We start from the raw sequence: 17,078 nt of genomic DNA, 5'->3' as shown, positions 1-17,078 counted from the left end.
TATACCAACTGAGCTATCCTAACCATTTATGGAATCTGGATTCCCCGGTTTTCTTCCTGGCTCGGACTCCTTGTCTGGAATAGGTCGCGTAACAACCCCCCAGAGGGAGACTCGAGTTATTTACTTCTTTGTTAAAATAGATTATATAGCCATGATGGTTGGTCAAGTGGACAATGCCCAGGTGGGTAGACCCATATAGTAGGGGAGATAAATGCCCTGCAGTGCTATTGAGACTGATCTAGGTTATTGATGGCTTTTATTTAAAGACAAGGAGCTTAAAGGTGATGGATAAGGCTTTCACCCATCCGATACTGAGTAGTCCGTTAATCGATCCCCAAGGGAAGGGTACTTGTATCTATAGCACATTGGTGTTTCAAGCAGGCCAGCCCACTCTTAACAACAATGCAATCAGTCCATTCACTCAAAACCGGAACCCACACTCAAAGTTAAGGTCAATACTCCATTTATACATACCAGCCTCGACAGAGGGGAAGCACCTACATCATAATCACTCATGAACACATATTGACTCACTTCTAGATAGATTAGTTGATTCACAATGCTCGCAGATACCTATATATGTTATTTAACCTTTTTATTGGAATATGTTTATCTAAGGCAGATCGAACTAGTCTTAATATATGGAAGATCTTGGGGACAAGGAGCTTAAACGTTATTGATCGACATATTGGCTCGGTCGGGGCCCAGGCTCTGCCCTCCGAGCACTTAAGCATGCATCCGGATTCGGGCTCTGGGCTTGCTCATCAATATGTCAGTGTGGCAAGTGCTTAATGTAGCATTCTTGTCAAGGACTTCCCAATGTTTAAATAGAGTCCAGGGATCTGCAGGCTTGTATTGGGAATGCCATCCGCTTCCAGCGTGCGGTTGACCGGGCTGCCATCACAATAATCTAGGGTTTGCATATGCTCTAGCATTCATTCTTGTTCTTGGTCTTGCTTGTTCTCCCTGGATCTCACTGCTTCCTTCCTACCCCCGGTAGCAAAAGTCACGAGATTAGTTATTTAAAACGGGCCTTCTGCCTTGGATTGCTTTGGCCCATTTGACTGGATTCCCAGTATGGCACCTTGCCCATAAAAGCTAACTACTAACTTCGGTGAAGGAAGAAGCAAGTTCCCAAGAGAAGTGAAGTCATCAACCTGGTATTAGTTTGCCAGTCTAAAAGTCAAGTGATACAGGTCGGGATGGGAAGAAAGAAGCGATTTCCTCGAATTTGCTTTCGAAAAGGTGTAGCTGCATGGAACAAAATCCACATTACCAGTTCTCAATTATGAGTAACTTGCAGGATGAAAGATTCTTATTATTGTTAGCACCTCTGCTCTACCCAACTATCTATAATGGGGCAGAGAAGGATAAGCAAAGTAGGCGCACGAATATTTCTTAATTAAGAGTTTTCGAGACTTCATTCTCTTTTTAGTTTTGACTCTGGGTCCGGTACAGGTTGACGCGGAGGATAGGGATGGGAAAAGAAGCCCTAGCTTTGGGAAAGACCGGATCATAACATGAATTTCAGGGCATACTTAGTAGATGCAGATCTAGGTACTCTTTCTTCCCCAGATGGGGAATGGGCCAAGCCGATCCGTTGTTGGCTCTGAAAGTGCATTTGCTAGTTCGAAAGAAGCTGAATCCAGGTGCAAATGGGATTCAAAATGATTCTTATGTTTCGTAGCATGCTGTGCAGACTCACTTGGTAAATAGCCTTCCCTAAAAGAGGCAAGGTGCTCACACATGAAATTCCCTTTTGAAGGATATCCTATTTGACTTTTATGCCATACTTGGGCAAAGCCATCGAGACTATATCCATCACCAGGAAGAAGAGAAGAGAAGCCACAATTTCTTTAGGATAAGCCTGAGATATCTAGTACAGTAACATTGGTCGAATTGCTGCATAGCCCCCCCTAATACGAATTTGGCAAATCCTCGTTCTAAAGTTAGCGCACCATTGAGGTAAGTAAATATTAGTAGGCACACAGGCATCCCGTTGCAAGGAAGGAAAGAGCAAGAGCTAGGGCTAAGTGCTCGAGTTACAGTTGTTGACTCGGAATTGTAAGCCGAAGAAGCATTCCTGTGACCTGGCCATATGAATGGTTTCTTTCTCAATACCAGAGCTAAATAATTAGGCATCAAAATTCAAAGAAGGTTTGCCTTCACTTCAACCTTAACCATTGACGGAAGATTCATACCTATGAATATTCCCCTCCTCATTTGCTGAAAGCACTTCCTATAGCGAACCAGGCAAGGAACATATCGAGTAGGATAGTACCAATTCCTCCACATCAACAGCAAAATAGGCATATGAATCTTAAGTAGGAAATTCCTTCATCTCAGATGAGGTAGGTAATCTACCATAATTTATTTCCATTTCCAGGTAAGATGAGCGGAGACGAGTTTATCAGCACCGATACCCCCACGCATTGTGGACGGTTCCCTCGGGGGTAGAAACTTAGCTTGGAGAAAGATCCCGTTGATCTTCGGGCTGGCCCTTGCCTATTGAAAGTATGGTGTCTCATAAATGCTTTGTTAATGCCTCTTATTCGTAGGATCGGTCCAAAGCGCGGCTGAGTTGACGTTGATAGACTTGTGCGTGCTCTGCCGCTCGTAACCTTTTTTTTCTCCCATCGATCGAATCGAGGAGGTCAAGTTTCGAGAGCAGAGCCTCTCGCTTCTGATTATCAGTCATATCGTCGTCGAGCAGAACGCGCAGGGAAGGAATCGTTGAGTTCACTGGGAAGAATGGCGTCCATGCCAACGACTAAGGAGAAGGGGACCAGTGGCTATACAGATTGACGTCCGATAATCCCAGAGAGCCTCAAGAAGGCGATCTGGCCAGTCTCCTCTGACTCAAAAGTGTTTGTAGCTATGGTATGGGTCTGGTCTAAAGACCAATGGGTCAAAAAAGGGGATATCCTCTTCTTTGGCTACACCAACTAATGTAGTAGATTGCGTTCCCGGAGGACACTTTCTCCATTTCGTCGGTACTGGTAACAACGGATCTTGACCTCGTTTCTTTTTCTTGTTATTTGACTTCTTGGAATGGAATTCTTCTCATGATAGTCACACAAGCAAAGGAGAAGAGGATGGGTCCCGAGGGAACACTTTTTCTTCTATTCTAAGTTTTGATTGCACGAGCAGCATCACAACATAACAGTTTTGTGTAAGGAAGTAAGGAAAGACTCCTTTCTGAAATTGAAGGACTTAATTAGCCTGTCGTATATAACAGATAATGAGTCTCAAAGAGAGTTTCCAATGGGTTACGTCAAGTTCCATTCCCAGTATGCGAAAACAGTAAACACGAATATCTTTATATAAGAAACTTCTATTCCAATCCACAATCGGTCCAACAAGGCAACTGTCGTCAACTAGATCAATCAGGAATAAGCAATATGTCGTACCCTATCTGTCATATTTGCTTTTCGGTAAAGGGTACACACGACTTTATTTTTACTTATTCAATTCTCTGTCTTGCTAAATACAAATCCTTCTTTTCTTGTATAGACGAAATAAAAATGAGAACTAAGTAGGTTTCGACCCATTAAAGGAGTCAATGGCACGCACACAAAGCAGGAGGAAATCGGTACCCCGCGAGGCTGGCAAAGTCGGCACAAGAATTAGGCGGAGTAGAGGCAGCAGTTGCGGGCTCAGGTGCGGCTAAATCGCAATCAATATTCCCGTCTGGGGTTGGCGAAGTTGGTAGAAAGCACGGTTGGCGATAAGCTGGTACTAGTTTCATTCTTTCTATTCCAAAAAAAATCCAATACCCGGCACTGGTAAATCAAACAATGTAGGCACACATTGGCACAGTTCTGTAAATAAGAGATGTCTCATCCGGTTGAGCTGTCGCAATCAGTCTTTCTCTTCCTTTTTTAGTAGCAGATCCAACATGACTGTATTAAACCTTAAGCAATCAGGGTTAAGCTAGCTCATTGCCTGAAAGTGGAGCTCGTATTATACACCTTGACCCCCACCTTTTTTGAATCCTTCCTCCATATATATTGTTATATAAGATAAGTCCCATAACTGCCTCATTCAGATCAATTCCAGTCGCCGCTACGGTCACATCAATCCGTTATGGCTTGGACCCTCTTAGCAGCTGGATCCTTCGGGAAGCCATAGTAGGGATTACGTCAGTACATTCTTAGGAGAGCAGTGGGTTATATCACCCCTATTTTGTTTTTGACCTTCTGTCTTTTTTAGGCATGGGACCAAACCAAGGTTGATCGAAGTTGAACATTCCTATGGAACTCCCCTTCAGACGACTTCTCTGCGCTTGCCCAGCACCTTTCGTTTTATGGACCAGGACCAATTTCACCTCAGACCATGGTCAAGTCATAACTGACTGGATAACATTCTCTCAAGGACCTGCAAAACTCTCTAATGCGGATGATCAAACGTTGCTTCAGATGTGTATGAGAAGGAAGCGTCTCACAGGACTCTTAGATAGAAACCAGCATAGTCTATGAATTAGCATGAACAGTTTATTGAACTTGGTTGCACTCGTAAAGCGAGCGTGAAGAGAGCTGCGAAAGAAGCCCACGGAATGGAGCGGTTATTTTTCCTGACTAGCAAGTGGACAGGCTCAGATGGCGTAGCTAATGTGTCATGCTAGGTATCTTTTATTGGCCAAGTCAGGCAGGATAGTCAAGTAAGAAAATAGACCATAAGCCATCCTTTATCTTTTTTTTCTAAGAAAGGAACAATAAATAGCTCATAGTTTCCTTGCAACTGCCCTAAGAGTTGTTCTTCTATCATCAGCGAGAGTTTACTTTGCTGTCGATGCAGGCAATAATAGATAGATTTCTGTACATAGTTGGGCCCAGGCTAAGAAAGAAATAATAAATGGATTCCTCCCCCTTTAGCATATGCTTATGTAGCACTCCTATTTTGAATAAGCTTATGGGCAAATACTAGAATATGCTTTTCTCCATTTGGAGATTTAGATTCTGTCTCCTTATTTTTGAAAATAAGTTTTTAAGCAAGTGAGCAAGCCATACCATTCATCCTCCACCTCCTCGTCCATGAAGTCCGTTGACTTTCTTTTTCCGGTAAAGGCAGCATATGCCCTAAGAGCCTATTTTTCCACATCAAGAGGAAAGTCCCACACACAACCCCAAAAGAATAAACTGGATGGACCCCTATTCGCGCGCCTATGGACCAATGGTTCCCAACCAGTAACTAGTGCCCCCCTATGGACCATCCTATGTAACTCCAACAGAAAAGGGAGACAGAATCTAAATGGAATATTATGGGCTTGCTCACCCTAAGCAACTGAAGGAAACTCTTATAGAAATACAGGTTTTGCTTCCGCATAAGAAAGGTCGCTACAAAGCTGGCTCACAGCAGTTCTCTCCTCTAGAGTGTAAAATCATGGATGGAGCTTGATGCAGCAGCCACTAGATTCCTACCTTTAGTGCTTGCCAATGGATGGTCCTTCTTTCCCTTCCAATACAAAAAAAAAACGATTTATTGGCCTTCTCACTAGTGGTCTCAATCCTTGACTCCAGTATGTATCTCATATCAGGTGCCCTACTCCTTTTTATAGATAGATGCGTCTGGAGACTGATAACGCTTGTGATCTCTTTCTTTTTCTATTGGTTAAGGAATGCTAATAATGAAATAACTGATAGAGCTGCTAATGGATTTCATGTCCCTCTTGATCTCCATTCTCATTGGACGTTTTGACTTAGTAGCTATGTGATTTTTCACTTTGATCCGCGTACTTTATTTCTTCTTTCACTACTTCCTTTCGTCTCTCTTCTTCGGGCCCTGTATTGGGAACCATTCGTTTCCCGGTTCCCGTTAGAATAACATTCCTTCCATTCTGCCAACCAACCATATCTCTTATCCCTAGCTTGGCTCTTTTAGAACCAATTTCCATCTTTCCACTGACAGCTGCGAAGAGCTCCCCTTCACTAGGTATGGTTGTTTTTGGTTCATAATGGTGGTCTAGGAGAACCCGAAACTAGAGCACACAAGGGATATGCATTTTTCTATGGTTTGTGATTGTTGCAACCACCTGTCTCTTTTTTTTACTTTATCAGATATTTCATAAAACGAACTCTCTATGGATCCCCACCATAGAAGGGAAACAAGAGCTAATGGACTCAGTTATGGCAACAGATGATAACGACTCGTCAGGTTCGAACTGACATTATTTATATACTCAGACCTATATTCCATGAAGGAGTCGCGAAACTTCTGTTAGGTTCTTATCTGAGATTCCGTCTATACAGAGCATATGTTGGTTTAGAATTGCTCAGGAATTCATTGATAGTGACTTTTGAAGTTCTAGGTTTTCTAGTCTACTCCTCTCTTTTCTCGATCGAGCCGCTTTCCCTCATTCTACTTGTCCAGCCCTCTTCACAAACTTGTACAATCAATGCCACAAAGATAGCAAACTCGATTATCGAATATATAAGGAAAGGGGCGACGGTTTGGCACCAGATATCCTGGGGTATGGAAAGAGCAGCTGTGAAAAGCGGAAAAACCATCAAAAAATGTCGATTGCTCGTGAAGGTTTCCATAGAAAGACCCCTTGGTTCTGGCAAACAGATCACAATTACAGGTACCTGGGAGCATACCGATGGAGAACAAAATACGAACAGTTAACATAATATAGTCATAGATCTTAGGTTGTAACTTGATCATGAGCGAATTTGTTGATGTTGCACCCACGAAGTATGGAAAGTGCCAAACATTGGGAACTACCCGGGGAGGAGTTAGGAGAAGGAACAAGGAGAAGCGAGAACCACTTAAATGGAGGATTCTATTGTATTTCTGCCTTTGTTCCCCATAGCAACTGGGGATCGAAAAGCACCAAATTTGATGACTTATTAAGGGAAAGACGAAGTAAGAGCATGCTATTGAAGACGTTGCAGCATATGTCGGGGGGGCCTCCGTTGATTGTGTACAAACAAAATACGAGTCAAAAGGTAGGGTAATAAAGGGTTTAGCTAATGGAGAAATTGACTCTTCTGGGAACCAGTAACGCGTAAACCATGTTAAACCAAGACCGATCAATATCCGAACGGAACAGATTCGAACTTCTCCTAGAAAAGTTTCCGGTGCAAAATTAAAAAAAATGAGTAATTCAAAGGAAAAATGAATTTGAGGCATGCGCCGGACTGAAGAGACTGATTCCTTTCTCCGGGACCATTTCTTTGTTTGCGTCAGAGAATCCCGCACCTTGTTTGCAATCAATGCAAATTAACATTGCTCAAGACCCCGAGAAGGCCCTGATAGAAGTGGGACCATCTCTTCTGAGCTTTGAAGTCCCTTTTCCATTTCCGTAATTCCTTTACGACAAAATCCCCTGCTAATCCCCCAGCATGCAGTTGTCCAACCTGGGTTTTTAGATAGTGGTTGATTGCCCTGGATTCGTAACTACTACCCTCGCCCCCCAACATCTTTTTATTACGATTCGCTCATTTTGAAGGTTCGTTCTGCTTTTGGTCTTCAAGAAATTCAGAATATTTCTGAATTCCCGTTTTTGCGCTGGGTCAAGCATGTCCCCCTCCAGAAAATCCGTAATGGGATCGTCTTGAGCAGGCGGGGCGTCCTGAGAAGGTGGGGGTCCAGAATCAATTCCAAAGTCCAGTGCCAACTTCATGATCAAAATCAACTATCACCTTCTCGGGACTCGACCTGGAACTTCTTTCACTTTAATATGCCTCGTTCAATGAGAAAGCATCTGATCGAAGAGCAGCACTAAAGAAGCACGCTAGACTTCCTACTTTTGGGGTTTTTAAGGTGACCGATGCCTTTCAAAAGTATGCTTTGGGCCCATCCTTAGTACTTGACGAAGAATGGAGCTAGTTATCCATTTTCAAAAGCGGATTCGGTGGTTCAAGAAGTAGAATTATGCATAGATTGCCGGAAGAAAGACGAATAAAGACGAATGGAAAGGCCTGTGGACATGACCAAAACAAGGGATAGTAGCACTTTTCTCAGGAATTGCCCCTGCAGACGGAGGACAAAGGGTTTTCATCTCGCGAAGAATCAGCAGTTGTGTTGTATATTGACTAAGCTAAATACCATTTTCACTACTTTTGGCCACAGGCGAGATAGAGTTTTTTCTTGAAATTGAGTTCGGACCGATTACTCATAGAAAATGACTACAAAGCAAGGCGAAAGCATGGAGAATTCCATACTGATGAGAAGGTATTAGTTAGTGGGTGCAAACGAGCTTTTCCAACCAAGCTAGCGTGTGATTGCGATGAAATACTTTTGGGCGGGGCATTACCGATACTAAGATGAACTTCGAAATGAGAAAGGGCTTCGAGCCTCATGCTTTCCTGTTTTATTTGGTTGGGAAATGGCTCTTTCCTGATCTCTTTTTGAAATAATTCTATCTCTGTTTGCTAAGTATGTCAATTTCTCCTTAGTAACAAGGCCAAAACCTGGGTTTTACAAGTTTTGACTCATTTTTGACCCGATCATCCCGATCGTGCCGCCGTGGAGTCTTATCTTTGTCTGGCTCCGATCTCTGGAAGCGATTAAACTTCTTCTGCGGGTTATTCTTCTACTGCTTATTGCCGGACCCTTCTTTCCTCTTGTACGGATTGGGAAAGTATTTCTATTATATGTATATTCTTAAACACATGACACCTTAGGCACACACTTTATTCGGACAGTGGGGCACGATGCTCTACAAGAACTTATTGAAAAAAAACATAGCGGTAACGGCTGTTTTAGAAAGCACCTCTTCCTTTCCTGAAACTCAAACAACCTACTAGGCTACTAAAAGGCTAATCCAGACGAAGAAGATAGCGAGAAAACGACTCCTCAAGCCGAAGTAAGGGCGGGACCATCTTCTTTTCTGACCGTTTGGAGCTGCGGCCTAAACCTTCCTGTAATCCCTGGAGCTTCGTCAGAGCCTTTTCCTTCCCCACAGGCCAGAGCTCAATTTACCTTCGCCACAACTCTAAAATAAGGAGAATCAGCTCAAGATAAAAGGGCTCACACTCAATTGATCGGGGTCAACACTTCCTGTATCTGGTTTCGGCTTGATTTTGACTCCTTGTAGGGGCTCATGACAGTCCTGTAGGGGATCCAAAGGCTTTCGAGCAGTAGCGGCAGCGGGACGGGAGAGTTGGTTATTCAATTGATCCTCTGATGTTGGCCCTTCTGCATCATCCAGCAAGGCTCAGAAGTCTGAGCTATTAAGGTGTGGTTGACGGATAAGAGGCCTTCGATATGTTAAGGGAGAGAGGGGAGAGTCATTCCAGAGTTGGGTGGGAATCATTGATAGAAATTTGGATTTTCCCTGAGGTACGATAGTGTCTGAACTAAAGAAAGGGAATATGGAAAGTGAATGTGGTAAAGGATACCAAGAGTAGGTTCCCTGAATGATTTTTAGGCGTATTTTCTTTGAACAAATAAATCTATAAAGAAAATAGGATGGATCTTCCACCTATGCTATGAGTGAATCTTATCATCACTGGCGAGTGGTATCGTATCACCTTCTTCGTCCTGAAAACATCTGCAGAGCTAAGCCAGTGTAGGCTTTGACACTACTTATATTCGCTACAAGTATTACACTCGCTTCGCTACACTCTTCTCTTATGCTTCACGCTTCGCATAGGCTAAATAAGCCGCTCATCCCTGGCAAATCCTACCCACATAGGAATGCGGAACCATCGGGGAAAGGAAAAACATATTCAATCCCAGGAGAGAAGTCACTGGTACGATAGGACCAGGGAGAGGACCCTGATCACCTTGCCAACGAATTCAAGGCCTTTGGAAAATCATCCTACAATGGACCGTAGGGACTGAGAACGAAGAAGACATAAAAATAAGGTTAGGGGGGATAAAAAGAAAACCTCCTCCCATTCAAAGTCGTCTTCAAGTACCTTTTTGATTCTTTACCGAGTATGGATGGATCAACTATAGGTTCGAGTTTAGCTAAGATACGTACACGGCTAAGTGTATGAAAATCCAAGAGAGAATCAAAAAATCTAAAAGCTAGGAAGGAGAAGACCGGGTGATTGAATATGACTTGCTAACAGATCCTACTCTTCCTTAAGCGCTAGTTCTATTCACGATGGTTCAGTTTCGAGAGCAGCTAAAGTAGTTACCTAATAAGATAGATGAATATTCCACGATCTACGATTATAAAAATCTTCTTATAGAAGTCTAGTTCTTTCTTCTTTTAGAAAAGGAAGTCTTGCTCTCCTTTCTTGCCGCTACTTGCGTTGCGAGCCAATCTTCAAACTGTTACGGAGAAGTCGTTTACTGATTAGCTGCTTGAACATGGAAATATTTCGGCATATCTGCTCTTAGGTTAGTACGAGAACTCGACTCTACTCGTGCTATAGTCGAGGATGTACTTATACTACTCTAAAGAGGGATCAATTAATGGGGTGCATTTTTCTTAGGGCAATTCTAGGCAAGACCTTGAATCACAGGGTTTGTTCCTGGCAACCCAGCATTCTTTATCTTGGCGTAGATTGGTGTGATGGGACGGATGCCGTGAAAAAGCTTTTTTCTTTGACCGGAATCAACAGGTGTGAACCCATCTAGGATGAGTCAAACATAGGGGGAAGGGCCTCCTGGCAATATCCGGCATACTAGTAATCGATTATTTGGCCTTTTGCGATCGAACAACCTATGAACAGTTGTAGCCTACATAACCTACCTACCCAGACCAAGGGAAGAAGGTATCAGATCACTGTAGTTCTAGACCCCTTTTTCAAATAAAGGAGGTGACAACGTTTGCCCGAAGAGGTTGAATCAATAGTAAGAAGATACCACCCAGGCACAGAATCCGAAATAACAATCAGGAATAGGACTAGGAGAATGAGGTCTAATTTACGGAGTCAAGCTGTAATTGGGCTTAGTGCTCTGATTGCGCCTTAGGACTAGGACTGATAGGTAGATGCCCCTTACTCAACCAATGAAGGCGGGTAGGGCTTTTCTTTCTTTTGTTTAGGATTGGCAAGAGGATGGCTGCCTCGGCTTCAAAGCTGTTAGAGAATGCGCTCTTATCACTACAGGGACGCGAGAGAAATTCCTCGAAGGTAGTATTAAAGGGATGGGGCATTACCGGTGTTAGCGACGAAGGGATTGTTTGCAAGAGAAGGTTGCCCTGTTAAGATACGAACAGGGGGCATGCCATGCATAATAGTAAAAAAAGGGCAGAGAAGAGGATTGAGGGACAGAAGGAGCTGGAGGCCAACAAGGAATAGAAGAAGCTGTTCCACTCATAGCTCTTCTTTTTTTTAAAGCTAAACTCACATTTCGGGAGCGGATGCTGCTCGAGCTAAAGATATGCCCCCAACTCTTGAACAACTCTCACTTGCCTTGGCCGATAGCTTAGATGACCGACCGTTAGGCATGGTTACCAATGATTTCACAGTATATATCTTGTTTGGTGAGCCAACCGGCTTCACCCGAGGATGAAGGTAGTAGAACAAAGAGGAGTGCGAGGTGAAACACAAGCAGGAGATCGAGAAAAGAAATCATACGGATTGCAACCTACAGATGAAGAATCTGCTTCATTGTTCCCACCATCTATATCAGATGTTTAATAAGAATAGGAATCGAATAAGTTGTTGATTGACTGAGGAAGCATTTGAAAAAAAGGAAGGGTGATGCTTGTTAAACAAAGCTGCGTGTGGGGCCGCCACGTATAGATGTAGTTTCTGCTGTAGCATCGGTTATTTCCGTTATTGCTGTAGTAGCATCGGTTATTGCTCAGGTTACGAATGACCCAATCTATCTATGGCAACCACCCCTACTTTTAGTAGATGGAGATGCGCACCTAGAAAAGACGGATGAAAGAGAACCTGCCCTTCTGACTTCTTCTCTTGTCTGTCCTTTACGCAAAGCGATCTATGGTCTCAACAAGCCCCGATAGCGTCGGTTTTTGAAGTTCAGCACAGTGGTTATGTTATCCAGGCAGGGTTTTCTCGGAGTGATCATGATCCGGCCATGTTCGTATCAGTTTATCCTCGAGGACGTGCTATTCTGTTGTTGTATGTTGATGATATCAAACTGACTGGTGATTACTCCGTTACCATATCGCTGATCAAGTGTCGCCTTCATCAATTATTTGCTATGAAGGCGCTGACGCGCCCTAAGCCTTTTCTTGGCTTGGAGGTCGCACATTCTCCTCGTGGATATTTGGTATCTCAGATCAAATAACGTCATGACTTGATCACTCGAGCTCAACTCAATGATGAGAAGACTGTTGACACTCCCTTGAAGCTTTACATTAAACTCCGTCCGACTGATGGCTCACCATTATCTGATCCGACGCAGTACAGACAGTAGGTCAGCAGTTTGGTTTATCTGACGATCTCTTGCCCAGATGGCTTTTCCTAAGAAAGTCATCCTTTCATGGCTGCTCCCCGGTCAGTTCACTTTGCAGCAGTTCATCAGATTCTTAGATATATTCGAGGTACCTTTTCTCGAGCCATCCTTTTTTCCGTCATCGTCTTCTTTAGAGTTGCGTGCAACTACTGATGCCGATTGGGCCTTCAGATAGGTGCTCAACTACAGGCTTATCTATTTTATGGGGAGACGAGACACTATCTTGGATGAGATAAAAGCAATAGGCAGTTGCTCCTTCCACTGCCGAAGCGGAGTACCGTGCCATGGCACACTACTAGATAGATTGTATGGCTCCGTTGGTGACTTTCTGATCGCGGGTTTCATTTGGAAAACCCCAACGCCATTCATCTTGCGTCAAATCCGGTCTTTCATGCAAGAGTTTCATTTTTAGCCGCTACTACGTTCGTCGAAAACTTCTTGATGGCACCATCATCTCATTACCTTATTTTTTCCCTTCGACTTTGGCTATGACCAATGCTCCACCTAGCCGAATAGGCGTAACAAAGCTACCTGAAAAAGGCAAGGTGCACCTTAGATTGAAATCGACAAATTGCGTTTTGCCAGATGGATTCTTTAGAAAGATTCCCGGATAAATTCAGTAGAATATTTAGTTAGAATCTAAATAAAGGCGCATACGTGGGCGGGTAGGAGGCCCCACTACTTCTTCATTCAGGGGAGGGGCTAGCCTCATGACTTCCCACTGGGCGAGGGGTGCACCTAACCCACCTACTCACTCATCAATTACGATGTTCAGCTGACTTGCACAGAAAGACCCCTATTGTTTAGTAATTTGGCGCCCCATCTTTTGATTGACTGTTGTCAACTAATCTTTTCAATGTTCAATTCTACTCTATGTTAGAACATTTCTGTGAATGCTATTTCGATCTAAGTGGTCCTATTCTCTGTCCCGTGCTAGGAAGCATTACTCCTCTTTTCATTCCAAATTCTTCAATAAGACTGATACGATTGATTGGTCTGTGCGTTTCTCTTATTACTTTTTTGTATCCCCCTGTTCCTCGGATACAATTCGATCCTTCTACGGCCAAATCTCAATTTGTGGAAAGCCTTCGATGGCTTCCTTATGAAAACATCCATTTGTATATGGGTATAGACGGTCTTTCATTATTCTTCGTGATATTGACCACATTTCTGATCCCTATTTGCATTTCAGTGGGTTGGTCTGGTATGAGAAGTTTTGGGAAAGAGTATATTATAGCATTTCTAATTCGTGAATTTCTAATGATCGCCGTGTCCTGCATGCTGGATCCTCTACTATTCTATGTTCTTTCCGAAAGCGTGCCAATCCCTATGTTGTGCGGAGCTGAGCATCTTCTATTCGCTGGGATCAAGCTTTTCCTCTGCAGGGGCCTTGTGCAGTAAACCCCCTACGGGCGGTCCCCCGTCGTCGTAAAGTAGTAAAGGTCCCCGCGAAGCTTTCGGGAAGAGGGGTAGTCTTGTGCGTAAGCATATCATTTCTGGTCGAACCACCGAACCACACATCTTTTTTTGGTGGGAGGGTACTCCGAGTAGTGGGTACCTCGTATGACCTCGACCCGCCTACTCAGGTCTTGTATGGATGTGCAGGAAGGGGTGCTCCTAGGTGTGTGTAGGGGGTGTGTTTGTTCGCGAGAATGAATTCCTCATCAAGTCAAGGGGGGTGTGGACACACTTGCGCGAATTCGGGTAACGGCTACAAGGAAAAAAAATAAAGGAAACTGTACCCGACCAGGGATGGACGTAAACTCGTAAGCTACCGAAGGTAGGGATAATCATCCAGGTCTTATTAACAAAAAAGCCGCCCCGCCACTGCAGGCAGGTTAGTTCCTCTGTCGTTGCCGGAGAGTTCATGGCGAAGAGACCTTAGGATAAGTTGCTAAAACAAACGGAGGGGAGGATCGACCCGTTCAGTAGAATTCCGAAGAAAGACTGTTGGCAGCAGGTGGAGACATTTCTTTGGCGCCCTTCCAATAAATGCAGGCAGGGTAGAGCTCGGCAGAGGGTTCGAGAATAGGGTAGGGTTTTTTATGGTTGGGTCCCCTACCACTAGTCCGGCTAGCCTTCTTTCGGGCAGGAAGCAGGCCTAAACGACGGGCGGGCATCTCCCGCTACGCAAGCAGCATTGTTCGCCACCACCCGAGAAGCAAAAGATTCGAGAGTCAAGGCGGAAAAGACAAGCATAGTGGTCTAATGACAAGGGCCGACGACGGAAGCTCGGGACGGAGCCTTATGATGCGGAAGTCTCACATACGGTTCCCTGAGAAGGGAGTGGCTACCCAGTGGAGCTTCGACCAACTACCACCGGTCAATTCCGCTTTGGGGCCACCCCTGACTCTACCATCATTATAGGGGTATGGGGTTCGAGACAAAGAAAGATCAAGGCAGCATATCAGTTTTTCCTATATACTTTACTTGGATCCGTTTTTATGCTATTAGCTATTCTGTTGATTCTTCTCCAAACAGGAACCACCGATTTACAAATTTTATTAACCACTGAATTTAGTGAGCGGCGCCAAATCCTTCTATGGATTGCTTTTTTCGCCTCTTTTGCCGTCAAAGTGCCTATGGTACCAGTTCATATTTGGTTACCCGAAGCACCTGTAGAGGCACCTACGGCTGGATCCGTCATCTTGGCTGGAATTCTTTTAAAATTGGGAACCTACGGGTTTTTAAGATTTTCCATACCCATGTTTCCCGAGGCGACACTTTGTTTCACTCCTTTCATTTATACTCTAAGCGCGATTGCTATAATATATACTTCCTTGACCACTTTAAGACAGATCGATCTTAAGAAGATCATTGCCTACTCCTCAGTAGCCCATATGAATTTGGTGACTATTGGTATGTTTAGTCGGGCGGCGGCCGTTAGGTCACCTATTTTGAGTTATGGACACACAAGCAAGGCCAAAACATGTGTGCCGGGCGTGCGACCCATCAACCTACTAGCAATAGGGGAGAAAACTTAGCATGTCGCAACAAAAGCGTCGATTCGAGGCGTCAGCAAACCACCGCCGTCTGTTCCTAAAACAAAACCCCTTAGCGCCCCGGGACGGGAGTGGGGGACGGCCCTACGCAGACAGCAGCAGCACCGGCTCTACGAAGTCCGAATCGAATCTTTCGGTTGGCTTTCCCGTGAATAAGAATTGTTGGGCGCAGCGAAGACGCTCTTCGACTTTCTTTCTTCCTCCCGCGCCCGCCTAAGCCCGGCCCGCGTTAGAGGGGAAGATTAGCAAAGCGGAAAAAGACAGAGGGAGGGGGAGCTACATCTTATTCTCTTCGCGAGAACTTCAGGATCGGAGAAGCATTCGGAAGGGGCGAGGCCTTCATTTCGTTGGCAGAAGCAGAAACGATCCAATCCATTCGGGGCTTCGGGGAACCCAAAAACGAACTCTGTTTACTTTTTTCATAGATAGATGATATATATAGGAATAATATATACATCCCTTTACTTTAGATGTCTATGTATCTATTTTGGAATCATCTCCCGATTCTCTTTTTTTTTCTAATTCGCACTGCTCTTTCTCTCTAAATTGCATCAAAGAAAATAGAGAGAGAGAGAGCAGATGGATCCTATCCCCTATAACGAACACTCATTCCTATCTATTGAGCACAATATATCTCATCATGTTTTTAGGAATAATTAGTTTTTGAAGATAAGGCTAAGAGATGACCCATTGTAGACATGTTTTTTTGTCATCTCTAAATTATATGTAAGATTTAAGATAAGGCTACCATATCGACCATTTTACATGCCCTTAGTTGGCGCACTGAGTGCCACTTTCATGAACCAGCGCTCACAGCACATCGTGCATTCGTGCGCTAGTTCTCGTGGGCCGGCCAGGGAAAGAAGGCAATCGCTAGTTCGGGGCAGTTGTTTGTTTCCCTAAAAAAATATTCCATTTCCTGTGTCGTGGGATCGCTTTTCAGGCCTTCAGGGCGGTTGTTCGTTTCCTGTCTTGTGGTCAATGGTTGATCAGCCAGTTGACTGTTTGATAAAATCTTTTTTAAGAAAAATTGCAAAAATAAATAAAATATCACAAAATTCGAAGAAAGTTCAGAATTTTGAAAAATGTTCATCAACTTTGAAGGAAATTCCATCGAATTTGATAAAAGTTCATCAAATTTGAAAAATAGTTTATCTAATTTGAAAAGTAATCTATTTTGAAAAAAGTTCATCAAAATTGAAAAAAAATCATCAGGTTGGAAAAAAGTTCATCGATTTGGAAAAAAGTTCACCGGTTTAAAAATAAGTTCATCGAATTTGAAAGAAAATTCATCAATTTGGGAAAAAGAAAAAGTTCATCGGATTTGCAAACAATTCAACGAACCAGGATTTAAAAAACAAAAAAGGAAAACCAAAAAAGGAAAAAAAGAAAAAGAAAAAGGGAAAAAGGAAAAGGGAAAAGAAAGATAAAATAAGTAGAAACTTTAGTTTTAACATATCTTGATGTGGTGGCGGGGTGGTTGCACCAGCATAACTTTGGGTGGGGGTGGGGGTCGTGGGTTCGAATCAGTGGCCGGCCCATCGCGGGAGTGTTGCGCCCGTTTGCAAAAAAGGTTTGCCCTCTTTCAATGTGTGGGTGCTTAGATGAGGTGCTAAGTTTGTCTAGAAAGACAGATGAAGTGTTGAGTGTATTAAAAGACTTATCAACTAAAATCTTCAATGCATTTATTTTGGTTGCCAGGCTCTCTTCATTTAATTAGGTATAGACTCATATTTTTGTTTTCACCTA

At 43.6% G+C, this 17,078-nt stretch overlaps 1 protein-coding gene across 1 annotated transcript; it reads left to right on the top strand.

Annotated features, from left to right (window-relative positions):
• The first annotated feature begins 12,325 nt into the window (after window positions 1-12,325).
• On the top strand, window positions 12,326-15,340 carry LOC119320845 (NADH-ubiquinone oxidoreductase chain 4-like). The gene is made up of 2 exons (XM_037594772.1): window positions 12,326-12,368; window positions 14,611-15,340. Exons 1-2 carry the CDS (start codon window positions 12,326-12,328, stop codon window positions 15,309-15,311), a joined length of 744 nt encoding a protein of 247 aa, XP_037450669.1. The 3' UTR covers window positions 15,312-15,340.
• Window positions 15,341-17,078: the final 1,738 nt, after the last annotated feature.

The sequence above is a fragment of the Triticum dicoccoides genome, chromosome 6B (assembly GCF_002162155.2).
Source record: "Triticum dicoccoides isolate Atlit2015 ecotype Zavitan chromosome 6B, WEW_v2.0, whole genome shotgun sequence".
Lineage (NCBI taxonomy): Eukaryota > Viridiplantae > Streptophyta > Magnoliopsida > Poales > Poaceae > Triticum > Triticum dicoccoides.
This window is presented reverse-complemented; position numbering and strand designations above follow the sequence as displayed.

Excerpts from the sequence above, each read along its gene's own strand:
- LOC119320845 (XM_037594772.1), top strand. The coding sequence starts at position 12,326 with ATGGCTTTTCCTAAGAAAGTCATCCTTTCATGGCTGCTCCCCG. Across the intron at positions 12,369-14,610 it reads CCTTTCATGGCTGCTCCCCG|GGAGTGGCTACCCAGTGGAG; the intron begins GTCAGTTCACTT and ends TTCCCTGAGAAG.